Source organism: Balaenoptera borealis (assembly GCF_965194805.1).
Source record: "Balaenoptera borealis genome assembly, chromosome: 12".
Lineage (NCBI taxonomy): Eukaryota > Metazoa > Chordata > Mammalia > Artiodactyla > Balaenopteridae > Balaenoptera > Balaenoptera borealis.
This window is the reverse complement of record NC_138869.1, coordinates 27,774,208-27,801,672: the sequence shown is the minus strand read 5'-3', so window position 1 is coordinate 27,801,672 and position 27,465 is coordinate 27,774,208. Positions and strand designations below refer to the sequence as shown.

Genomic DNA, 27,465 nt, shown 5'->3' with positions numbered 1-27,465 from the left:
TTTATGTTCAGTGATACCTCCTTGGTGGTTCAGTTTGCATTTCTCTGAGTTTGTCGTCTTGTTTATTTGTTGGCTGCACTGACCACTGGGAATTACTCTTCTGTGAATTTGCTTCTTTTTTGTCCTTTGCCATTTTTTTCCTGGGTGCTCATCTTGTCAGTTTGTAAGAGTTCTTTGTATTTGTGAATATTAAGCCTGTGTCCTCCATATTGGAAATATTTCCCCTAAATCTTTTGTCTGTTCTTTTGCATTTTCTTTTGTTTGCTATAGAAATTTAAAATGTTTTTTTTGTAGTATATATGCCTGTCTTCTCATTTGTAGCTTCTGGGTTTAAGGTCTCTTAGATTTTTTTTTTTTTTTGCAGGGTTTTTATCAAAACAAAATTTTAAAATTTTTATTTTATATTGTGGTGTAGTGGATTTACAGTGCTGTGTTACTTTCAGGTGTACAGCAAAGTGGTTCAGTTTTATACACACACACACACACACACACACACACACACACACACACACATATCCATTCTTTTTCAGATTCTTTTCCCATATAGGTTATTACAGAATATTGAGTAGAGTTCCCTGTGCTATACAGTGGGTTCTTGTTGATTATTTTATATGTAGTAGTGTGTATATGTTAATCCCAACCTCCTAATTTATCCCTCCCCCTGCCACCTTTCCGCTTTGGTAACCGTAAGTTTGTTTTCAAAGTCTGTGAGTCTGTTTCTGTTTTGTAAATAAGTTCATTTTTATCATCTTTTTAGATTCCACATGTAAGTGATATCATATGATATTTGTCTTTCTCTATCTGACTTACTTCGCGTAGTATGTTAATCTCTAGGTCCATCCATGTTGCTGCAAATGGCATTATTTCATTCTTTTTTTTTTTAATTAATTTATTTATTTATTTATTTATTTTTGGCTGTGTTGGGTTTTCATTTCTGTGCGAGGGCTTTCTCCAGCTGCGGTGAGCGGGGGCCACTCCTCACCGTGGTGCGCGGGCCTCTCACTGTCGCGGCCTCTCCCGTTGCGGAGCACAAGCTCCAGATGCGCAGGCTCAGTAGTTGTGGCTCACGGGCCTAGCTGCTCCGCGGCATGTGGGATCTTCCCAGACCAGGGCTCGAACCTGTGTCCCCTGCATTGGCAGGCAGACTCCCAACCACTGCGCCACCAGGGAAGCCCTATTTCATTCTTTTTAATGGCTGAATAATATTCCATTGTATATATGTACCACGTCTTCTTTATCCATTCCTCTGATGATGGGCATCTAGGTTGTTTCCATGTCCTGGCTATCGTAAATAGTGCTGCAGTGAACATTGGGGTGCATGTAGCTTTTTGAATTATGGTTTTCTCTGGATATGTGCCCAGGAGTGGGATTGCTGGATCATATGGTAGTTCTATTTTTTGTTTTTTAAGGAACCTCCGTACTGTTCTCCATAGTGGTTGTACCAATTTACATTCCCACCAACAGTGTAGGAAGGTTCCCTTTTCTCCACACCATCTCCAGCATTTACTGTTGGCAGACTTTTTGAGGATGGGCATTCTGACCGGTGTGAGGTGAAACCTCACTGTAGTTTTGATTTGCATTTCTCTAATAATTAGCGATGTTGAGCATCTTTTCATGTGCCTTTTGGCCGTCTGTATATCTTCTTTGGAGAAATATCTATTTAGGTCTTCTGCCCATTTGTTGATTGGGTTGTTTGTTTTTTTTGATATTGGGCTGCATGAGCTGTTTATATATTTTGGAGATTAATCCCTTGTCGGTCACTTTGTTTGCGAATATTTTCCCCCGTTCTGTGGGTTGTCTTTTTGTTTTCTTTATGGTTTCCTTTGCTGTGCAAAAGCTTTTAAGTTTAATTAGGTCCCATTTGTTTATTTTTGTTTTTATTTTCATTACTCTAGGAAATTGATATATTCAAAAAGATATTGCTGTGATTTATCTCAAAGAGTGTTCTGCCTATGTTTTCCTGTAAGAGTTTTATAGTATCCTGTCTTATATTTAGGTCTTTTATCCATTTTGAGTTTATTTTTGTGTATGGTGTTAGGGAGTGTTCGAATTTCATTCTTTTACATGTTGCTGTCCAGTTTTCCCAGCACCATTTATTGAAGAGACTGTCTTTTCTCCATTGTATATTCTTGCCTCCTTTGTTGTAGATTAATTGACCATAGGTGCATGGGTTTATTTCTGGGCTTTCCATCCTGTTCCATTGATCTATATATATTTTTGTGTGTGTGCCAGTTTTGTGTCTGAAGTTAGGGATCCTGATTCCTCAAGCTCCATTTTTTTCTTTTTTTTTGTTTTTTTCCCCTCAGGATTGCTTTGGCTATTCTGGGTCTTTTGCATTTCCATACAAATTTTTAAATTTTTTGTTCTAGTTCTGTGAAAAATACCATTGGTAATTTGATAAGGATTGCATTGCATCTGTAGATTGCCTTGGGTAATATAGTCATTTTGACAGTATTGATTCTTCCAATCCAAGAACATGGTATATCTTTCCATCTGTGTCATCTTTGATTTCTTTCATCAGTGTCTTATAGTTTTCAGAGTACAAGTCTTTTGCACCTAAGGTGGGTTTATTCCTAGGTATTTTATTCTTTTTGATGTGATGGTAAATGGGATTGTTTCCTTAATTTCTCTTTCTGATCTTTTGTTGTTAGTTTACAGAAATGCAAGAGATTTCTTTATATTTTGTATCCTGCAACCTTACCGAATTCATTGATGAGCTCTAGTAGTTTTTTAGTAGCATCTTTGGTCTAGTGTTTATATTTTGTACCTGGAGTAAGATGGGGTTCTGTTTTCTTCTAGTTGCTCATAGTGTATTATACTAGCACCTTTCTCTACCTTTTCATAAATTAAATTCTCATATGTGTTGAAATTTATTACTTGGTTCACTATTCTGTTGTGTTAATAGTTTTATCTACTTTTAGACTAATAATGTATTTATTTGTTTGAAGTAGCTTTATATTATATTCTGATATCTGAACTTGAATTCTGCTTCCCCCCATCCCCCTTGCTCTTCTTTTTCAAAATATTCTTGGGTATGCATGTGTATATTTTCATCTATATAAATGTTAAGATCAGTATACAATTTTTAAAGGATAGTTTTATAACTGAAAGAATATTAAATATATGTATTAAGCTTGGGAGAACTGACAAGAATACAGTATAATTTCTATATTTTTTCAGACCTTGTTTGATGTCTTTTGATATAATTTCATAATTCTGTTCATATATTATAGGTCGTATGCCCCTTTTTTGAATTTATCCTTAGGTATTTTCTAGTTTTTGTTACTGTTGTGAATGGAGGCCCCCTACCCCCCTTTTCTTTTTAGGAGCTTATTGATAGAATAGTTTTAAAAGATACTGACTTTTTAATTTTCCCAGTAACCAGCCATATTGCCCAATTTTCTGATTAAACCTAGAACTGTCTTACTAGAAACTCTTGGGTTTTCTGTGGCAGGCGAGGAAAAAGGGTTCTTTTTCCTTCTCCTTTCCTCTCCTCTTTTTCTTGTGTTCCTACCAGTTATTTTATTTTCATGTCTTACATGTCACCCGTTACGGAATGTTCACTAATACTGCTGACAGCAGGCATTCCTATCTAGTTTTTTTTTTTTTTAAATATAAATTTATTTATTTATTTTTGGCTGTGTTGGGTCTTCGTTTCTGTTCGAGGGCTTTCTCTAGTTGCGGCGAGCGGGGGCCACTCTTCATCGTGGTGTGCAGGCCTCTCACTATCACGGCCTCTCTTGTTGTGGAGCACAGGCTCCAGACGCGCAGGCTCAGTAGTTGTGGCTCACGGGCCCAGTTGCTCCGCGGCATGTGGGATCTTCCCAGACCAGGGCTCAAACCCGTGTCCCCTGCATTGGCAGGCAGATTCTCAACCGCTGCACCATCAGGGGAGCCCCAGTTTGTTTTTTATTCATTTAACTGCTAAGGTTTTGGTTGGGTATAGGTTTATAAGATATCTTCTTCATAAATCATGGCTTTTATCATTACTTAAGGACACTTAAAAAGATACCATTTAGTCATTTTAACCTTCTAAACCTAATTCCTGTGCCTATCCTTTTAAGCATTTCTTTATCATTTTGTTTTATTTTAAACAGAATATAACTTGGTCTTTTAATGGAATAATTTTCTTTCTTCACTTGTATAAATAGTTTTTCTTTTAACTTGCTTTGTTTGTTATGTAGTTTAACTTGTGGTTTCTATTTCCTTTTTAAATTTTTGCTGGTTTGATCAAGTTATTTTGCATTTGTTGTTGTTGTTTTTACTTTAAAAATTGCTACACATTTCCATCCCATTAATAATTACCTTTTCTTTTCTGTACTCATCATTAGAAATAGTTACTTACCATTATTTGAAAATGAGATGCTAGTGATTTCTCCCACCAACTTGACTTTAATATGATCGGCTCATTTTTATACCTCCTCCATCCACCCCTCCTCATTAAGGTGAGAACTTGAGAATATTTCACTCTACCCCATACCTAGCTGAGATCTTTAGGATACTTTTACTTCTATTTTTAGTCCCTGTCTCACCTCCTAGATTTTCCTGAGATAGTTTAATACTTTCAGTTCAGCACTTACTAGATATTGCTTTGCTGTATATTTGTTTCAAGAACTCTGATTTAGAATTTATTACATGCTGCTGGACAGTTAATAATTACTCATTTGGACTAAACTGTATATAAAACTATCATATTTCATAATTCTAAAAAGCAGGGTTGGTTTTTGTTTTTTGTTTGTTTTTGCATTTTAACATCTCTGAAATTAAGGTGTGCCTTATAATTGATGGTTTCCTAGAATTAGATTTACAGTTGTCCTTGGCAGCATTTGTCTTTCTTAAGGTTAGTAGATTCAGTGGAATTGATACAGATACATGAAGCTGAATATAGGGAAAGGAAGCAAGTGCAAGTACAAAGTTTTTTCTCATCACTGCTCTCTCTGATGTCCTCCCCTAGAAGGTCTCTGTTCTAATCTGTTTGTTCTTTGTCAGAATTCTTTCACAGATATTTTCCTATATGAGGTTTGTGGGTGGTACATTTTCTGAGTATCCACCCATCTCTTTTACCTGCCAGTTGTAGTGTTTGTGCATTACCATTTTTCCCTCAGTAGTCTGTTAGAGCTATTGCTGTAGCTTCCAACGTTGCAGATGAGAAGTCTGATGCCTCTCTGAATTCTCTCCTCTGTAAGTTCTTGCTCCCTCCAAGCTTGTATATTCTTGTATATAAGCTTATATAGTTCAGGAATTTACAAGGTTACGCCTAGATCTTTGTCTAGAGTAAAGTGAGCTCTTTAAATCTACAGATTGAGGTCTTTCTTTGGTCCAAGCAAATTTTCTTCTGTTGTGTTCTGTTATTGCCTCTCCTCTATCTGTTCATCTTTCTTCTGCTAGAACTGCTGTTCATCACATTAAATCTGTCTTCCAAGTCTCTTATCTTTTCTATCATGATTTCTGTTTTGCCGCTTTGAGCTGTTTTTTCCATTTGATCTTCCAGACCACAAATTTGGAGCTTTGCCACAATCCATTCTTTCCTTCAGTTAATATACTGTATGGTTTATTTGGAAAGTCTTGTTTTTCAATGCAGGAAGACTTCTTTCTGGTGTGGTTAAATCTCCCTAAGTTCCTGTATTATTTTTCTGACCCCTATTGGTTTCTCTTACTTCAAACAGCTATATTTAGCTGTGGGTTTGTTCCCTTTGTCCTGACTGATCACTGTCTCTTTGGATGCTCAACTTCCTTATGTGTTGTCATATTTTCCTTGTCAGCTCATCAAGGTCCAGTTTTGGTCTTGGCCTCTAATGAAGCCGGGAGACATGCGCCCCCCACCCCCGCCACTGCCCTCAACCCCGCCCAAGGGCCATAAGGTCTCCATGGGCAGGCTTTTTCTAGAAGCATTAATTTACAGTCCTTGTTCCAGGCTAGTTCCAAGACGCTAGTCCTTAGGCACTAGGCCCAGCTCCTAGAAACTAAAAAAACACATTTTCCAGTTCCCTCCTCTTTACTCTGAGGAAGCCAAGCCTTCAGTTTCGTTTAGTTGTCTGCAGGCTCCAGAACTATATCTGTTGCAGCAGATAAATTGAAAATGGAGTGGGGGTAAAGGTGGGTGAGTTCATGTCATTGTATTCCCAGGATCTTCTTTGAGCCTGGATTTTTCATTTTTTCATTCCCTTAATGGTTGTGGATATGTGCTTTTGCCTAGACTTACCCACAATGGGGAGAAAAGCATTAGGCATGGAAGTTGGAAGATCTGTGGGATAAATTATTTCATAGTTCTCAGTTCTGCTTCTTTCCCTGTAAGATTATCTGTTATATTTCCCTGCCTGTGGTTAAATGATCTGCAGTGCCTCCCTGTCCCATAGTCAGGCTTGGCCTTACAACTTGTTTTGGTCCGTGAATGTGTGTGGAAATGACAGTGTTCTAGTTCTGAACAGAGCTTTAAGAGGCATAACAAGTTTCTATCAGCCCTGTAGCTTCTGCCCTTTGCTTTGAGAATGGCATGTCTCATAAGGTCTGTTCCTTCTGATTGGGTCTTGGAACAAGAAGACACGTGGAGCAAAAGCCACAGCCTGGGGGCAGCCACAGCCACCCTGTAGCTGACATGTCATGTGAGTGGGAAAAACAGTGTATTGTATGCCCTGGAGATTTGAGGGTTGTTTTGATACTGCAGCAAGGCTGACTGATAAAATCTGCTTTAATTTCTTGTTCCTTTTTTTATTAGCTAGTATGTTTTTTTTTCCCATCTTAAAAAAAAACTGTATCAGATGCTAAAGTCTGTTCTCTCTCTCTCATCTCTCTCTTTTTTTTGCCTGCGCTGGGTGTTCGTTGCTGTGCACGGGCTTTCTCTAGTTGTGGCCAGAGGGGGCTACTCTTCGTTGCGGTGCACAGGCTTCTCATTGCAGTGGCTTCTCTTGTTGCGGAGCACGGGCTCTAGGCACACGGCATGTGGGATCTTCCTGGACCAGGGATGGAACCCGTGTCCGCTGCATTGGCAGGCAGATTCTTAACCCCTGGACCGCCAGGGAAGTCCCTCTCCTAATCTCTTAATTGGCTGATAAGCATAAACTAGTGTTGTAATTATGGTCAAACACTGATTACCTGTGGTAGAGTATTGACAAATTATGTAATAGTACTCAACCCATGTAACTGAACTTGAAGAAAAGGTAACCAGTAAAGCGAGGGTAGTGTCTTCTGGCAGTTTATTACACTTATTTATCTAATGCCTTAAAGTCTACCGGAAATGATTCTTCTGGAAGCATGGCTTTTCTTCAGTTGTACAAAGTAGATTATTTATAGTTCTCAACACCTGGGCTTTAATGCTGTTTTCTGTTATCATAAATGAATAAGAGATAATTGGAGAAGCATTTATCGAGTGGCTTTCCAAAGCTTCTATTTCTTGGGATGTATATGTGTGTGCATTTGTGTGTGTGTGTGTGTACCTGCATATTTCTCTCTTATTGACTTCACTAACAAATATAATGAATAGGATCTATTTTTATATTTTTTCCCTTTTGTATTTAATTGATACTCACTTTTCTTTTTTCTTATCATTCAGCTCTCAAAGCACTGTTCTAGCAAATACTTCTAGATCAATAGTTCATGAGTGGAGAGAGTATTCATTGGACTATGAGCCAGAAAACCTGGGTTCTACCCTAATCCTGCCACCTGCCTTTTTCCCTGCCTTCTCTTCTTCCATTCCTTTGCCTTTCCTCCATTCACTCATGTAGTAAATAGTTACTGAGTACTGTTGGGCCAGGTAGTGGGAGATAATGAGAAGTAAGCAAGTAAGACACCTGTACCTTCCTGCCCTTATCAAGCTTACTGCCATCTTTTCTTCTGTTCCCCCATCCCCTCTTCCTTCTGACCATACTGTAACTTTGTCAGCGTCCCACTTGTGATGAGGCTCCTGGTTGTCGTTTTTCTCCCCCCTCCCCCAATTTATTTATTTATTTATTTATTTATGGCTATGTTGGGTCTTCGTTTCTGTGCTAGGGCTTTCTCTAGTTGCGGCGAGCGGGGGCCGCTCTTCATCGCGGTGCGCGGGCCTCTCACTATCACGGCCTCTCTTGTTGCGGAGCACAGGCTCCAGACGCGCAGGCTCAGTAGTGGCTCACGGGCCCAGCTGCTCCGCAGCATGTGGGATCTTCCCAGACCAGGGCTCGAACCCGTGTCCCCTGCACTGGCAGGCAGATTCTCAACCACTGCGCCACCAGGGAAGCCCCTGGTTGTCATTTTATGTTAATGGGGCTGCTTTCAAATTTGCTTTTACTGCCACTGGATTATTTTGGGGAGGTTGAGGGTGATTCTGGGAGAGGAAAGAAGGCAGGTGGGAGGGAGGGATGGAGGGAGCAAGTGAGCTACCTGCACAGCCTAACCACTATACAAATTTTTTATTTTTCATGATTCTTTTTAAGTTGTAATTTTGCCTAAATACCCAAAGGATGTACCTATACAAATGTTTTGAATGTTAGGTGAGATGTTTATTGCTGTTGGCTAGTCTTTTAAATCGTATTTATCTAATTTTATTTTTACTTCTTAGAGTTTGGGAAGCCATCAGTTAGAACATCTTTATTACCAAAAACCAAATTGCTTCAGAAATGAGGAAAACCTAGATAAATAAACATGTGCCTTAGTTATTAACAAGGACAGTTGGTGATACAATAGTCTACTCTGTATTGTAGAACTTCTTGAGGGATTTGTTACTCATTTTTCTTTGCTTTCTGAGTCATGAGCTAACTGGGCTGCTGGAAGGGAAGGAGGGAGTGGTAGGTGGGAGAGACAGCTGGACTCTACTTGCTAAAGCCATTCTCAGCTGCAGAAAAACATCTTAAGAACAACCTGATTATATTTTGTAAGGGATTAAAGTTGCCTGCAAATGCTAACTGAGAACATCTGTTTCCTGACCCTGTGCCAGAGTCCTCACCTCTTGACAGGAATTCTGGTTTTGAAATTCTGAGTCTCAGGCACCTCCTTCAATTACTCTTTGGCTGTTTCCTTAAAAGACTTAAATCAACACTGCCTAACATGTTGGAAGTGACTCTGTGAAGAACTGAAAATGAACTTCTTCCTTTGCTTTGTATACTCAAAAAGAAAATTCAGGTTTCATTAACAAGAGTCGTCCCAATTGCTGAATGATTATCATAAGAATTGTGGGGTGATCCATAGTTCATTAAAGAAGCCAGGAAAATAAATGGAAAGGAATCAGTGTATATGTGTATGTGTATGTGTGTATATTTATATAAAGATAGATTTTATTTAACTTTCTTGAATTAAATGGAAAACTTTAAAAAGTATTTCTAATTTTATTTCTTAAGAATCCCAGCTAACAAAAATAGTTCTTTTTTTCTTTTTAAAGATAGGGCACAACTTGTGTATACTTGTGACCTTATATTTATATTCTGTAAGTCAGACATATATTGGTAATTCTTGATACCATAATTCTACTCCATAAGTAATTGTTTACAGACCCCTGGAAGCAGGATTAAATCTTAATGCAAGTATTGAACATTTGCTCAGAATCAGTTAATGTTGAATGATGTGTTAGAATTATTCACAAGATATGTGAAAGCCAATGTGATACTGTGATTTTCATTTTGATTGATTTGTTAAGTGATGCCTAAAGGAAGATATCTTTGTGCTCTGATATTCCTGCATATTAACACTGGGCATTTATAAGGATGATTATGCTGATGAAGGGTTAATGTTGGGCATTAGCCTTCCACGTTGTTATTAGGTATGTTTAGAAATTATATATTTACAATCTGTATGATATATCTAGAATCTCCTACGTATCAGAATGATTGATTAAACAAAAATAGTGTTTTATGAGAGATGAAATTGGACATCAACTATCAAGGGATAGTTAAATGTTATAAAATACTGTGCAATGGTCAGAAATGACAGATCTATATTGATCAACATGGAAATATCACTAGACATTGTTTAGGGAAAATTTTAAATTTTGGAACTGTATGTATACTAACGTTTAATTGAAAAAAACAAAACAAAACTAAACCTAAGTATGTTGAGATAAATGAGAAGCTATATCCCAAACTATTAGTGTCACTTAACTTTGGTTAACTGGAGATAAGAAGCCCGCTTTGACCTTTAGTTCTAGGCTTCTGTATATGAATTTTAAAAATCGTGCTTTACTTGCACACTTTTTTTTTAACTTAAGAAAAATTTAAATCATACACAAGGTAAACGAATAGTATAACAAACCCCAAAGTGCTCATCACCAAGCTTTGACAGTTATCAGTATTCTGTCATTTTTATTCATCTATATCTCTACCCACTCTTCACTGTGATTACTACTGTATTTTTCATAGTGTATTTGTAGATAACATTTGTCTGCGTTGAAATGCACACATCATAGATGTACACTTTTGAAGAATGGATATGCTCATGTCATCCACACCCCTGATATGATAGTGAATATTTCCATATCCCTAGAATGTTTTCTGATATCCCATCGCAGTTACTCTGCCCACTCAGGTTAGTTTTGCCTTTTCCTTGAACTTTCTGTAAATAGAGTCTTGTAGTATAAATCCTTTTTGTGTCTGGCTTCTTTTACTTGATATGATGTGTGTGAGAATCATCAGTGTTACAGCATGTATCAGTAGTTCTTTCCACTTTATTCCTAATGTTCCACTGTATGAATATACCACAATTTGTATAGCTTTTCTTCTGTTGATGGACATTAACTATTGTGATTAAGGCGGCTTTGACATTCATGTACAGATCTTACTGTGGACATATATTGTCATGGCTCTTGAATAAATACCTAGGAGTGGAATTTCTGGATCAAATAAAAACTTAGCAAACCCCTTTTGAAAGTGATTTTTCCATTTTAAGTTCCCATTGTCAAAATCTGAGAGTTGTGGTTGCTCCACATCTTTACGATTATTTGGTTTTGTCAGTCTTTTTTATTTCAGCCAGTTTAGTGGTTGTATAATGGCACGTCAATGTGTGCTTTTTAAAAAATAGTTTTTAAATTGTGGTAAAATAGTTATCACATGAAATTTGCTAGTTTAACCACTTTAGGTATACACTGCAGTGTAGTTGACACTGTGGTGCAATCATCAGTACAGTCTACTCCCCAACTTTTTCATCATTGCGAACAGAAACTCTGTACTCATAAAGCAATCACTCCCTACTCTCCTCTTTCCTGAGCCCTGTAAATTTTAATCTAGTTTTTGTCTAAGTTTGTCTACTCTAGCTATTTCATGTAAATGGAATCATAGAATATTTGTCCTTTTGTATCTGGCTTTTTCACGTAGCATGATGTTTTCAGGGTTCATCCATATTGTAGCATACATATATCACAACTTCATTCCTTTTTATGACTGAATAGTATTCCACTGTAGGGACAGACCACATTTTGTTTATCCATTTATTTGTTGATGAACACTTGGGTTATTTGGTTATTGTCAGTAATGCTGCAGTGAAGATTGGTGTACAGGTATCTGTTTGAGTCCCTGGTTTTGGCCGTATACCTAAGAGTGGAATTGCCAAGTTGTATGTTTAACTTTGGGGAGAAACACCAGATTGTTTTCTCAGTGTGTTTTAATTAACACTTCCCTGATGACTAATGATGTTGAATATCTTTTTTGTGCTTATATTAGTGATTTGTATAACTTTCTTTGTGAAGTGCTTGTTCAAGTCTTTTGTGCATTTTAAAAATTGGGTTATTTGTTTTTCTTTTTATGATTGAGTTTTGAAAGTCCTTTATTCTGAATAGAAGTCCTTTTTCAGACATGTGTTTTGTGAATATTTTCTTTTAGTCTGTGGCTTGTCTTTTTAGTAACAATATCTTTTAAAAATTCTTTAAAAATTTAAAAATTGTGATAAAATACACATAATACATACCATTTTAACCATTTTGAAGTGTACTATTCAGTTGTGTTAAGTGTTTTTACATTGTTATGCAGTTGTCTTCAAAACACTTTTCATTTTGCAAACCTGAAACTCTTAAACTTGTGTAATAATCATTAAACAACAACTCCCCTTTCCCATCTTAATCCAACCCCCCCCCCCCCCCGCCCCCCGGCAGCCACCATTCTGCTTTGTGTGTCTATGAATTTGACTATGCGAAATACCTCATATAAGTGGAATCCTTCAATATTTGTCTTTTTCTGACTGGTTTATTTCACTTACCATAATGTCCTCCAGGTTCATCTGTTCTGTAACATGTCAGAATTACCTTCTTTTTAAGGCTGAATAGTATTTTGTTGTATGTATATCCCATATTTTGTGTATCCTTTCATGCATAAGTGGACACTTGGGTTGCTTCCACCTTTTGGCTATTCTGAATAATGCTACTATGAAAATAAATGTACAAATCTCTCTCTGAGACCTTGCTTTCAATTCTTTAGTGTATATACCCAGAAGTAGAATTGCTGAATCACATGATAATTCTATTTTTAATCTTTTGAGGAACTGCCGTACTCTTTTCCAAGTGGCTACTCCATTTTACATTCTCACCAATACAGCACGGGGTTCCAGTTTCTCCACATCCTTGTCCATACTTGCTTCCTTCCTCCCTCCCTCCCTCCCTCCCTTCCTTCCTTCCTTCCTTCCTTCCTTCCTTCCTTCCTTCCTCCCTCCCTCCCTTCCTTCCTTCCTTCCTTCCTTTCCTCTTTCCCTCTCTCTTTACCTCTCTTTCTCCTTCTTTCATAGTAGTTTCATAATGAGTGATATCTCATTTTGGTTTTGACTTGCATTTCCCTAATGATTAGTAATGTTGGGCAGCTTTTCATGTGCGTGTTGGCTATTTGTATATCTTTTTTGGAGAAATGTCTATTCAAATCCTTTGCCCATTTAAAAAATAGGATTTTTTTGTTACTGTTGAGTTGTAGAAGTTGTTTATGTATTCTGAATATTAACTCTTGATCAGATTGATGATTTGCAAATATTTTCTCCCATTCCGTAGGTTGCCTTTTCAGTCTGTTGATTTTGTCCTTTGATGCAAAGTTTGGAATTTTAATGTAGTCCCATTTGTCTAGTTTTGTTGCCTGTGGATTGGTGTAATATCCAATAAATCATTGCCAAATCTAATATCATGAAGGTTTTCCCCTCTTCTAAGACTTTTATGGTTTTGGGTCTTACATTTAGATCTTTGATTCATTTGGAGTTAATTTTTTGTATATAGGGTAATGTAAGGGTCCAACTTGATTCCTTTGCATGTGAATATACATTTTCCTAACACTACTAGTTGAAGAAATTGTCCTTTCCCAATTAGGTGGTCTTTGCACTCTTGTCAGAGATCATTCGAACATATATTCAAGGATTTATTTCTGGGCTCTTCATTCTGTTCCATTGTCTGTATGTCTGTGTTGATGCCACTACCACCCTGTTTTGCTTACTATATCTTTGTAGAAGTTTTGATACTCTCATTGCTCCTGCCTCTGAGATCTAATCTTACTTGAGAATCAAACTGCTCACACTCATCTCCTTCCCTATTTTATTTTGATACTCTTGTGTCCATTTAGTGCTTTCTTTGGAAAGATGCTTTTGGAATTTTAGTATGGTTTATAAACTTGAGGAGTGAGTCACTTTAAATTTTTTCTACTTTTAGGTTACTTTCCTTTATTAGGTATACATTCTGCTCTCTATGTACAGTACATGTCAATGAATTATAGTTGTTAAATTTAAAAATCAATATATATTTATTATTAGAATGCTTTCCTGATATGTCAGATGGCAGCAGGCCAGATTTGAATGGGTCTCACCTTTTTCTTTTTTCTTTTTTCTTTTTTAAAGAATGGTAGTCACTTTGGGGCAAAATGTCTTCAGGTCTTCAAACTCACTTGTCCTTGGTTACCACTGGGCTTGAATGGAAAGAGGCACAGAGTATTTAACAGGAGAACTGGCTTTGTTATCTTTGCAACACTAGAATGGAAAACCCGAAATCAAGCACAGAAATTTGGACACTGTCTTGCAACAGAAAGGAGACTCCCCTTTGTGTCACTTGTAGGATCCATTGTGTTCTTTGCAGCTTACGATCAAGTCTTATTTTTTTAAAACATATTGGTATTCTAATTTGATCTGTCCATTGAGCCATAGAATTCTAGAGCTAAATGATACCTTAGAAATCATATCTTCATATCCCTTCAGTTATATTATAAATCACATTATTATTTGTTAAAGGACTATAAGGTTATAGGCATTTATTTTAAGATCATAGGATTATAAGCATTGATTGGCTTCAAGGATAATCTAGTCCAAACACTTGGTAATAGGTAAAGCGTGCTCATAATGTAATTTTGTACCTTCTTTGTTTCATTAGTAATGCCCAACACTTCCTTCGCCTGTTTACCACTCAGCTTTCACTTTCTCTACTTCACATGGAATCCTCACATGTACTCTCGTATGGAATTATTGCTATGTTTATTACTAGTGGAATTCATGTTGAATTTTAGCAGGTTTTTTCCCCTCTACATCTGCCTCTTTGATGGTAGCTGAGTTTACTGCTGCTTACTTGTTAGGGCCCTGGGTCTTAACAACCTTATTCAAACAAAACATCTTAAATGGAGGCATTAAAAAGGTCACAACAGTGAGCCATTTTGTGACTTTTGGTGCAATAAAATGGGTATGTTGTGTTTTGGAATATAAGACCTCTGAGTGCAGCTATTCATTTTATTCATCTATAAAACATTTTAGAATAACAGCTTACATCTGTATGGCGTTTAAAATTCCACGTTTTGAAGAAACATCACTGTTTTGAAACTCCAAACCAGACATGGGGAGGGAACTTGCCTTCTGACCGGCCCATGTTCTGTAGAAGTTGGGAGAAGAATTTGTTTTAGCCGTGGAGCCATATTTGCTGGCAGTACTACTGTCACATGAGTGGGACACATTTTCATTATTTCTTCATATTGTAAATGACAAGGCATTCAGTAAGATTTTGACTTGAAGAATGTTTGAAACATTTTCACACATCAGGAGTTTATCTTATGAGGGATATTTCATTACCAGAAGCCAGAAATATATTTAAGTATTCAAGCATTTACAGCACATTTAATTACCTGAGACTGTCAATTAATCTTGTTTTAGAGTGAAGTTGGGATTTACTGTCAGCTCACTTTTTAAAATAAATACCCAATTGAACAGTTTTGGCCGTTTCAAATGTGTGATTTTTAAAATTACTTCTTTAAATTGAAGGAACAATTTAATGAATAACTTTTAATGGAGGAAAATGGGCAAAATGCCCATCTACAGGATTCAAAATCTGGTATTATTTATTAAGTACCAAAAAAGTGCCAATAACATACAGTTCAGTATATCGTTTATTTTAATCAAGAAGTGAAGAAGGCTAACGTTCAATAAGTTACAATAAGTTATAAGTTACAGGCCTTATTACAGTAAGTTATAGGACCTTTTTTCATCTTACAAATGTGAAATATAAGCCCAGGACTAGATGGCTTCACAGGTGAATTCTATCAAACATTTAGAGAAGAGCTAACACCTATCCTTCTCAAACTCTTCCAAAATATAGCAGAGGGAGGAACACTCCCAAACTCATTTTATGAGGCCGCTATCACCCTGATACCAAAACCAGACAAAGATGTCACAAAAAAAGAAAACTACAGGCCAGTATCGCTGATGAACATAGATGCAAAAATCCTCAACAAAATACTAGCAAACAGAATCCAACAACACATTAAAAGGTATGATTACACCATGATCAAGTGGGATTTATCCCAGGAATGCAAGGATTCTTCAGTATATGCAAATCGATCAATGTGATACACCATATTAACAAATTGAAGGATAAAAACCATATGATAATCTCAATAGATGCAGAAATAGCTTTCAACAAAATTCAGTACCCATTTATGATAAAAACTCTCAAGAAAGTAGGCATAGAGGGAACCTACCTCAACATAATGAAGGCCATATATGACAAACCCACAGCCAACATTGTTCTTAATGGCGAAAAACTGAAACCATTTCCACTAAGATCAGGAACAAGACAAGGTTGCCCACTCTCACCACTATTATTCAACATAGTTTTGGAAGTTTTAGCCACAGCAGTCAGAGAAGAAAAAGAAATAAAAGGAATCCAAATCGGAAAAGAAGAAGTAAAACTGTCACTGTTTGCAGGTGACATGATACTATACAAGAGAATCCTAAAGATGCTACCAGAAAACTACTAGAGCTAATCAATGACTTTGGTAAAGTAGCAGGATACAAAATTAATGCACAGAAATCTCTTGCATTTCTATACACTAATGACGAAAAATCTGAAAGTGAAATTAAGAAAACACTCCCGTTTACCATTGCAACAAAAAGAATAAAATATCTAGGAATAAACCTACCTAAGGAGACAAAAGACCTGTATGCAGAAAATTATAAGACACTGATGAAAGAAATTAAAGATGATACAAATAGATGGAGAGATATACCATGTTCCTGGATTGGAAGAATCAACATTGTGAAAATGACTCTACTACCCAAAGCAATCTACAGATTCAATGCAATCCCTATCAAACTACCACTGGCATTTTTCACAGAACTAGAACAAAAAATTTCACAATTTGTATGGAAACACAAAAGACCCCGAATAGCCAAAGCAATCTTGAGAAAGAAAAATGGAGCTGGAGGAATCAGGCTCCCTGACTTCAGACTATACTACAAAGCTACAGTAATCAAGACAGTATGGTCCTGGCACAAAAACAGAAATATAGATCAATGGAACAGGATAGAAAGCCCAGAGATAAACCCACGCACTTATGGTCACCTTATCTTTGATAAAGGAGGCAAGAATATACAATGGAGAAAAGACAGCCTCTTCAGTAAGTGACACTGGGAAAACTGGACAGCTACATGTAAAAGAATGAAATTAGAACACTCCCTAACACCATACACAAAAATAAACTCAAAATGGATTAAAGACTTAAATGTACGGTCAGACACTCTAAAACCCTTAGAGGAAAACACAGGCAGAACACTCTATGACATACATCACAACAAGATCCTTTTTGACCCACCTCCTAGAGAAATGGAAATAAAAATAAACAAATGGGACCTAATGAAACTTAAAAGTTTTTGTACAGCAAAGGAAACCATAAACAAGACGAAAAGACAACCCTCAGAATGGGAGAAAATATTTGCAAATGAAGCAACTGACAAAGGATTAATCTCCAAAATATACAGGCAGCTCATGCAGCTCAATACCAAAAAAACAAACAACCCAATCCAAAAACGGGCAGAAGACCTAAATAGACATTTCTCCAAAGAAGATATACAGATTGCCATCAAACACATGAAAGGATGCTCAACACCACTAATCAGTAGAGAAATGCAAATCAAAACTACAGTGAGATATCACCTCACACTGGTCAGAATGGCCATCATCAAAAAATCTACAAACAAAAAATGCTGGAAAGGGTGTAGAGAAAAGGGAACCCTCTTGCACTGTTGGTGGGAATGTAAATTGATACATCCACTACGGAGAACAGTATGGAGGTTCCTTAAAAAACTAAAAATAGAACTACCATATGACCCAGCAATCCCACTACTGGGCACATACCCTGAGAAAACCATAATTCAAAAAGAGTCACGTACCACAATGTTCATGGCAGCTCTATTTACAATAGCCAGGACATGGAAGCAGCCTAAGTGTCCATTGACTGATGAATGGATAAAGAAGATGTGACACATATATACAATGGAATATTACTCAACCATAAAAAGAAATGAAATTGAGTTATTTGTAGTGAGGTGGATGGACCTAGAGTGTGTCATACAGAGTGAAGTAAGTCAGAAAGAGAAAAACAAATACCGTATGCTAACACATATATATATATGGAATCTTAAAAAAAAAAGTTGTTCTGGAGAACCTAGGGGCAGGACAGGAATAAAGACGCAGACGTAGAGAATGGACTTAAGGACACAGGGAGGTGGAAGGGTAAGCTGGGACGAAGTGAGAGAGTGGTATTGACATATACACACTACCAAATGTAAAATAGATAGCTAGTGGGAAGCAGCCGCATAGCACAGGGAGATCAGCTTGGTGCTTTGTGACCACCTAGAGGGGTGGGATAGGGAGGGTGAGAGGGAGATGCAAGAGGGAGGGGATATGAGGATATACGTATACGTATAGCTGATTCACTTTGTTATACAGCAGAAACTAACACAGCAATGTAAAGCAATTATACTCCAATAAAGATGTTAAAAAAAAAAGTGAAATATTTACATTCTTGTTAAAATGTGACATATTTACATTTGGGAGGAGAAAATACAAAGAAGAAAATTAAAGCCATCTCTAATCCCACCAACCGTTAGTCCTCTTTGGTATTTTATTACATATTATAAATTTTTAAAAATGGTGGTCCAGTGGTTAGGACTCATCACTTCCACTGCAGGGGGCCCAGGTTTGATCCTTGGTTGGGGAGCTAAGATCCCGCAAGCGTGCAGCGCAGCCAAAAAAGGAAATGAAAACTACAGTCTTTTGGGTTTTGATAATTTAATTGAAAATATAGCATTTTAGTGTCAGAATGGACAGTGTCAGATGCTTTCATGTTTTGGTGACAAAAAGCTCGACTAAATTTGTCTCCTATTATGGAACTTTGATGTGTACAGGATGGGGCGCTGCTTATTTATGAAGATGACAAAATTCCATGAGATTTTAGTTTGTCAACTTAAACTAGTTTATTGACATTGATTTTTTTTTTTTTCCCTCTCTCACTGCCATTTCCTGCCTGAATGGAAGGCAGATTTTTCTTTCTGTGACCACTGTCAAGCCCAGGGCCCATCATTTCTTCCAGCAGAATAAGACAGATGATGCTAGACTCTTAATTTCTGATTAAATATAAATATTTTGGAAGTAATTTAGTGCTCTTAATTCATGGGAAGGTAAATACCCATTAATCCCTTCAACATTGTGGCCTCTGACATACACACACACACACACACACACACACACACACACACACACTCTCTCTCTCCTCTCTCTCTCTCTCTCTCTCTCTCTCTCTCTCTCTCTCTCTCTCACATACCCCTATGCATATTGTTATTGATCAAAGTCCACATTTACTTTTCACTTACAACTGAACTGGATACAGAGCAACTATACTGGGGCCACGACCTGCTTGAGCAGCATCATGCCTTATGCAGGCCCAGTGGATAGTGTGTGGATATTACCTAGGTTAGTGGGTAGGATCCCCTGGAGTTCAGGTATTTTTATTTTCGGAAATATGGAGGGTGGGGTTCTATTTTAGAATTTGAGAAAGTTTAATTAAAAGCAAATGGATTATACTGGCAGTGAATTTATAGGCAGATAAATCCAATTAGATGTCTTTTAGGTAGAGTAGTAGTCAGACAGGGCCCTGTAGTCAGATTGTCTGGGCTTTTTACTTCCTAACTGTGCTTTAGGCAAGTTAAACAGCATCTCTGGACCTCCATTTCTTGATCTGTAAAATGGGGATGGTAATAATACCCATCTTACAGGGTTGTTGTGAGGATTCAGTGAAATAAAAACTATGAAGTGCTGGTTGGCACAGTGCCTGGCATGTGAAAAGTGCTTGGTAACAATTCTAGCTTATTGGTATATACAGCTAATTGTAAATCCTTAGTCTAAGTATGCTGATTGTCTTCACTGCTAGGGATGACTCTTCTCCCTGACCAAGCTTGAGACTAAATCAGGCTTTCAGGCCCAACTGTGCTCCTGTCTGTTGAGAGCCCTCACTCCTCCACACTGAGAAGCCGTTCCTTCCTCCCCACGCCCGTGTTCTGTCCCCAGACCTTGCTTCTCAGCTTCCTCCTGCAAGTGGCTCTGGCTGCTTCCTCTTCTCTCTCTCCTCCCATCCACCTGCCTTGTCCCCTCTGTCCTTCCTCACTCCTCTCCCTCCCCTCTCTCCCTCTCCTTTCCTCCACTACCCCCTTCCTGTGCTGCCCTCCTCCCTCCGGGCTCCCCCCTCCTCCACTCTCTGTCCCCCTCCCTGCTTCTCTTTTCAACCGTGACACGTGGCCCGCTGAGGAGTAGACAGCTCAAACTCTTAAGCAGAGAAATGTCACATTTTTAAAGTCTTCATTACCTGTGATGGAAAATACTTATTTTCTCATTTCTTTCAGTAGCCAGACACTCTTCATATTGTGCTTCTCTTTCAGTTTCAAGAGGGCATCATTTTATGTCCCTTGGCCTCAAAAAATTAGTAGATTTTACAGGCAGTTACCGTTTAACTCTTTTTCTAAAAACTATGCATCCTGTACTTATAAATTTGTTTAATGGTAGCTTTATTATGTACATAAAGTTAAAATGAAATAATCTTTCTAAGTAATAATTATAGGTTCATATAGTCATGCTAAGCAAACTGATCTTTCCTGCCTAATTTGTTTGATTTTTTTTTTTTTTTTCTCTTCAGATTCCTTTCTCATTGGTCCAGTTTCCCCTGTGGGAGTCCTTAAAAGTAAGTTTTCCAATCTTCATCTAAAATTTCTCTCTAATTATCTTATGATCATTAATACCCAGTAGTTTCGGTGTGGAATAGTAGAATATAATATTGAGTAGCGGTTTAAAAACTCAAAATTATTAGGAGTTGGAAATATTTTGTGAGTGGGATTTACATGCCAGTTCAGTGTTTTAAACTTGTTTAGGTGTCTGTGGTCTGGGAAATAAGCAGAGCAGGCGTAACTGAAATCCTGAGATGTTTAGGAAAAACTTTACTTTCCTCTGTATTGTAACTCTTTTTCCACCCACTTGAATTTTATTTCACTTTGCTGTGTGTGTGTGTGTGTGTGTGTGTGTGTGTGTGTGTGTGTGTGTGTGTAGAGGTTAAGGAATAACAATGAGGGTAAATGGAAAAGGAAGGAAAGCGAGGCTCTGAATATTTGTAGGCCTCGAAGGCCAAGACCTTCCTGCCCACATCTGATGGTGGGTGGGAGTGGGGAGCAGCAGGGGGCTTGGTTTCTGAAGGTCCCTTCTGTCTTTCCTGCTCACCAGGCCTAGGAACCCTCAGTGAGAAGGAGCAGAGTGTGGGGAGTTGTGAGTCAGCCTTGGGGAAGGTCACTCATATGTTTAAAAACAAACAAATGAAAATTTGAAAGCCTTTGTACAAAACATGCAGAGACATTGTATTTGTTTTTCATCTCCTGGTGCAATGATTTCAGAAATTGCGGGTCACGGTATGAATTATGTAGGTGTTTGCCAGCATTTTAAAGACAACAGCAAAAGGGAAAATAGTAGCATCTTATGAGGTAAGGTTAAGTCTTGCTTTGTCAAACTTCAGTGTTGCGTGTACATATATACATGCATCTATGTACTAGGTTGCAATGTGAAAGTATTTCTCACTGTGGATAATGAGCAAAAGAATCTGAAAACCCTTGTTCAAATGAAAATGGTTTATAAATGACCAAACTGTAAAATGGCAAAGTACCTAGGTAGGCATTTGATAATACAAAAAATAAAGGAATTACTCTCATCATTGTATAGCATTAGTAATCATGGTGCGCTCAAAGAAAATGTCTTTGGAAGAATAACAGTTATTTGGACTCTAAAGAATATTCTTTTGAAGTTACATACTAAGGATAATAAAATGAGGACAAACATTATTCATAAAAATAAACTCAGCAATATTAAGTATTGAGAAATACTTCTTACAAATGATCTGATTTTAAGGAGTAGTACAGTTCATTTAATGCAGGTTTTGGGATCTTTCATGGTCGTTTTGTTTGTTTTTGTTTTTACTGTTTTCCACGTGGCACACGGTGAAATTGGATTTCTCTGGCAGGGTTTCTGGGCGTGATGTAACAGCTATCCAATGAGAAGGTCACATTCCATAAGCATAACACCTCTCTATTTTTGTGTATGACAAAAGACAATGAAGCAACAGCTGTCCAGCAAACAAGACTCACTTTATTAGTGTCTCAATAAACAGCATTCATGTGGCTTCTGCACTGTGTCTAACATACTTAGGCCCAGTTTCTGCACAGGAATGTTTTGAGGCCCAAAGAGGGAAAAAGCATGGGATTTGTTTCTTTGCAGTATTCAGGACATTTGCAGTATGCTAGCTAGTTAAGAAATGTCTAGGCTTCCCTGGTGGCGCAGTGGTTAAGAATCCGCCTGCCAGTGCAGGGGACGTGGGTTCGAGCCTTGGTCCGGGAAGATCCCACATGCCGTGGAGCAGCTAAGCCTGTGCGCCACAACTACTGAGCCTGCGCTCTGGAGCCTGTGAGCCCCAACTACTGAAGCCCACACACCTAGAGCCCATGCTCTGCAACAAGAAAAGCCACCGCAATGAGAAGCCCTCGCACCACAACGAAGAGTAGCGCCCGCTCACCGCAACTAGAGGAAGCCCACACACAGCAATGAAGACCCAGTGCAGCCATAAATAAATAAATGAATGATTGAATGTATGTATGTCTAGAATTTTTCAGAGTAATCATAGATAACGATGTTGAGCTTTAATACTTTCCTTTGAGCCAATGTTAAGATGCCATATATATATATATTTTTTTGTCAGATTTATTGAGCAATAATCGTCATACAGGAAAACTCCTTTTAAGTGTACATTTTTACAGGTTTTGACAAATATAACTACCACCCTAAACAAAATGTAATATCATCACCCTTTTCCAGAATATCATATAAATATAATCACACACTATGTAGTATTTTGTGCCTGGCTTCTTTCATTTAATATGAAAGAAGAGATTCATTCCTGTTTTATCCCGTACCAGTAGTTTGCTCCTTTTTGGTGCCGCTGCGTAGCATTTCATTGTGTACGCGTACTGTACTCTGTTTAGCCAGTTACTAGTTGATACACGTTCGAGTTGATGATTATGGATGAAGCTGCTGCAAATATTTGCATATGGGTATTTGTATGGACATATATTTTTGTTTCTCTTGGGTAAGTACCTAGGAATGGGATTGCTGGGTCATAGGGAAAATAGAAGTTTAATTTGCAAGAAACTGTCACAGTGTTTTCCAAAGTGGCTGTCCCATTTTCCAGCAATGTGTGAGAGTTCCAGTCGCTCTGCATCCGTTTCATTGTTTGTTATTATTAGATTAAATAAAACTTTAGCCATTCTAATAGTTGTGTACTGGTATCTCATTGTGGTTTTAATTTGCAGTTCTCTCAGGGCTAAATAATATTGAGCATCTTTTCATATAATAGTGCTTTTTTCTTTAAACATCCAAATGTGAAACCACAGTGCTTTGTAAAAGTAGACAATTTTTGGCATGTCTTTTATTTTTGTATTTATGAGTTTATCCATTTAAATTTGTTTCTGCAACCATAGAGACACTGTATTATATGGAAGGGTTTCTCTATGACGTTTATGTGGAAATACTGCTAAGAAAAATTTTTCTCAGCAAGCACTTTGGCAGATTGTGTGCACATTGTGCTATAAGGAGTGGGAATCTGGAGGTAGGGGGTGGCCACTATCATCTTAAACTTATTCTGCCTAAAATCGATGGTATCGCCTTCTAAAATCACTTCCTCCTGCTGTCTCCCTGATTTCTGTTAATCATACTACTATTCTCCTGACCCCTTTGGTCTCAAATCCCAGATTAAATCTGATCCTCTTTTTCTCTATCACTCACCAAGTTGTGTTCACTCTGACTTTTTGGAACCTGTGGCCTCCTTTTTTTATCAGATTCTTACTAACGTATGCCTGGACTTAGTTAACACTCATCTGTTCTACACATTGAATTTGTGTGATCTTCCTTAAACATCTCTTTGAAGTTCCCAGAAATGTATAACTTTCTAAAACTCTAAAGCATGAAGTTGTTGGCACGGATGTCCATACCGTGTCCTTAACTGGTTTTTCCAGCTCCCTTCCCCTTACATTTTTTTTTTTTTTTGCTTTCCCTCCTTTCCTTCCTTTCCTTCCAACCAGAATAGCCTCCTTACTGCCCCTTTTCTTTGGCTTCTTTCTGCAATGGGCTTTCACGGATCAAATGCTATGCATCTTTTAAAGCCAGCTCAGTTTTTTTCTCGTGCTTGAAGTCTTCCAATCCAGACCCTGAAGGTTTACCCTTATAGCTAACATTTGTCTGTATTGCTGATTGGTATTTATTCGTGTACTGTATCTTAGGACTGAGCTTTAGCACGTTCTGATAAGGCCTGAACCCCTTCTATTTATAGAAAAGTGACAGATGCCGTTAGTGTACGTGTATTCCCTGCGTGCTGCGAGCTAGACACTGTTTCATTTCACAGCAGTTCAAAGATGAATAAGACGTGGCTGATGCCCTTGAGGAGTTTTTACTCTACCAGAGAAGCACATGCCCACAGATAACTCTAAGGTAGCGTGTCTGTAATTGAAGACCACCCAAGGCACTGTGGGAGCCAGCCCCCCGACTCCCCAAATCATGTCATTTCACTACCTCATTTCTTATGTTTTCTTTTTTTTTTTTTTTAAATAGTACATATGCTTACAAAAAAGATTTAGATGAAAGAAGACTAAACACCATAAAGAGGAGGGGAAGTAAAAGGGGTAGATCATCATATCCAGAACCTCTGAGAAGATCATTTACCTTTAAGATTTATATTGAGTTTGGAACTTTTCTAGTAGCCCAACAAGAAGAGAAACACGTTAGACTACGTGGTTCTCTTATCTGACAAAAAACCAAAGCTTATTATTTCATCTTGTCCCTTGGCTTTGAATACCCTGTGTATATGGTTGACTTGCATATTTAAAGCTCTCTTGTGGACCACTTGCGCTGAGTTACAGCCTCACATGACCAACTTCCTAGATGACACCCTTACTCAAGGTGTCTCAGGGGAACCAGTTCAGAACAGAACACTTGGTTTTTATTCCTCTTCTCCCCAACCTGTTCCTTCCCAGGTGTCTCCTTCTCAGTAAGTAGAACACATGTCTGTTGCTTGCTGAAGTAGAAACTTAAGAATGACTCCACAGTTCTCTCTTTCCCTCATCATCCAGCCCGTCAGAACAGTCCACTGTTTTTTTTTTTTTTTTTAAATTTATTTTTATGTTATTATTTATTTTTGGCTGCGTTGGGTCTTTGTTGCTGCGTGTGGGCTTTCTGTAGTTGCGGAGAGCTGGGGCTACTCTTCGTTGTGGTGCGCGGGCTTCTCATTGCAGTGGTTTCTCTTGCTGTGGAGCACGTGCTCTAGAGCGCAGGCTCAGTAGTTGTGGCGCTCGGGCTTAGTTGCTCCACGGCATGTGGGATCTTCCCAGACCAGGGCTCGAACCCGTGTCCCCTGCATTGGCAGGCGGATTCTTAACCACTGTGCCACCAGGGAAGTCCCCAGAAGAGTCCACTGTTCTGATTGAAGCCTCTAACTCATCTCTTGCTTGAGTTGCCATGTTGGCCTCTCCAGTGGTCTCCCTGATTCCATTCTTGCTTCTCTAAAATATCTTCTCTTCACAACAGCCAGAGTGATCTTTTAAAGAAATAAATCAGATCCTACCACTCTCTGCTAAAAGCCTTCAGTGACACCTCTTTGAAAGAAGAGTAAAATCCAGAGTTTAAACTGCGGTTGACAGGGTCCCGTGTTGTCCGCCCCTCCTGCCTCACCGACCGTATCCCACAGCACCCGCCCGCTGCACTCCAGCCTCCCCACGTCCACGTCCTGTCCTGCAGCCCGGCTGGCCTCCCTCTGTTGTGTTCGGACTCGCCGGGCTGCTCCTTACCCGAGGGCCTTTAAGTTTGTTGTGCCCTCCGCCAGAAATATCCTTTATTCATTTATTCTACACATTGTTACTGAGTACCTACTATGTGCCTAGGGCCTGGGGAATATAGTGATCAAGAGGGTTGACAGAAATCCCTCATCAAGCTTTCACTCTGGCTCTTTCCCTAGGCTTTTCTCACGTCCAAATCTTTCTTGTTCTTTAGGTCTTAGATCATGTCACTTCAGAGAGGCATTCCCTGTCCACCCACCTTTAAAGTAGGACCTTCCCATCTTCCCTGCTCAGTAAACACAGCACCTGTTTATTTCCTTTGTAGCACTTCAATAATTAGTTTATTTAGTTATGCGCTTACTGACGCCCAAACACTTGTAAAGAACACGTTGTGTGCTGAGCAGATGTATGCCGGGCACTGTGCTGAGGAGTACATTGTATATCCCTTAGCGTCTTATTCACGTGACGTACAACTCAGAGAGACAGGCCCTGTCGTCATCCCCACCAAAACAGGGCAACCAGGGCTCAGAGAGATTGTCTTTCATCTGCCAAACTAAGTCCTCAGTTTTCTGTCCAGTACCCTTTTACTGTGTTAACACTGTTTTTATTACTACAGTCATGATCATTAATTATCATAATACGTAGCATTTCTCAGAGTTACAGCGTGCCCAGCACTGTGATGATCACTTTCCATGGATGATCTCCTGTTAATCTTCATGGCAATTCTGTGAGGTGGGTGCTCTTGCCGTCTTCATTTTGCAGCTATGGAAACTGAAGAAGAGTTTGAGTGCCTTGCCCAAGGCCTCAGGAACACTCAGTGTTAAGGGGTACATCCAGGATTTGAACCCGGACAGTCTGACTCCAGAGCTGATGTCCTTAATTATTTTACACATAACTTTGCACATAGCGTACAGTCTCTTTAAGAATGTCGTTGCTGTTTCGCATGTTCAAAAGTTGGTAAAAAGTTGAGATGGTTGTATTATATCTAATCAGCTTATTTCAGGCGTTTCTGCAAATTGTGTTGATTCTTTAACTTGATGACGTAAAACTTAAAAGCCCTGGATACCATATTTCTTAGACCAGCCTCCCTTCTTCCCCTCCCCCAGCCCATCCCCGGTTCTGCTGTACTTGGGTAAGGGTTAAACAGTGTTTGCTTCAGGAAGGAGTCAGCTCCCAGGGGCCGACATGGGGGAGCACAGATAGTTTATGGGGATGAGTGGAGCCAGACTACATTTCCAACATGTTTGTGTTTTAATTCCTTGTAGGACTTGGCTTTTTGGAGGAAGAAACTTTGTCTTCTGATCATTTATATTCTTTGTAGTTCTGACTTTTACACAGCAGGTGTTTATGACTATTTACTAATTGTTTGGAGGTTAGCATTCTTTCTTTTTCAAGGTCAAAGCAAAGTTGGGTAGCTGTATACATCAACTGTTTTATTTAAAAGTAGTTTCTTTTAGAAGTATGATCACAGCTCTAACATACACATGTACTCTCACTGAGCCTTTGGCAAACAATACACGTATTTTGAAAGGATATGATAAAATTTCCTGTAAGAATGTCAGATTTGTTCTAGTGTCTGAATATATAGAGAAGTGTAGAGGATTATTAAGAATGCTGCCAGGTCTAAGTAGTTTTGCTTCTAGCCACAAGATGTTACAAAGTTGCAAAGCAGTAACTAGAAGAAATGCAAACTTAACCTCAGATGCAACGTTTGAAGAAAAATGAAAATAGAATCAGTTTGGTTATGTAAGATTTTCACATTATGCTGATGATTTTCTAAAATGAAATCATAGCTTTGTAACAGGAATCAGGGGCCAGTGGATTATCATTTCAGTTATAGGACAATGTATAAAATCAGTACATTTTAGAAGTCTTTTAAACAGC

The 27,465-nt window shown here is 38.4% G+C and overlaps 1 protein-coding gene across 1 annotated transcript in view; it reads left to right on the top strand.

The window, feature by feature from the left end:
• The window catches only part of SLC25A26 (solute carrier family 25 member 26), a 301,478-nt gene that overhangs the window by 249,656 nt on the left and 24,357 nt on the right, over window positions 1-27,465 (top strand). The window contains exon 15 of the mRNA XM_082344816.1: window positions 20,361-20,405. Coding sequence (XP_082200942.1) covers window positions 20,361-20,405 — 45 coding nt within the window. The remainder of the gene's footprint in view (window positions 1-20,360; window positions 20,406-27,465) is intronic.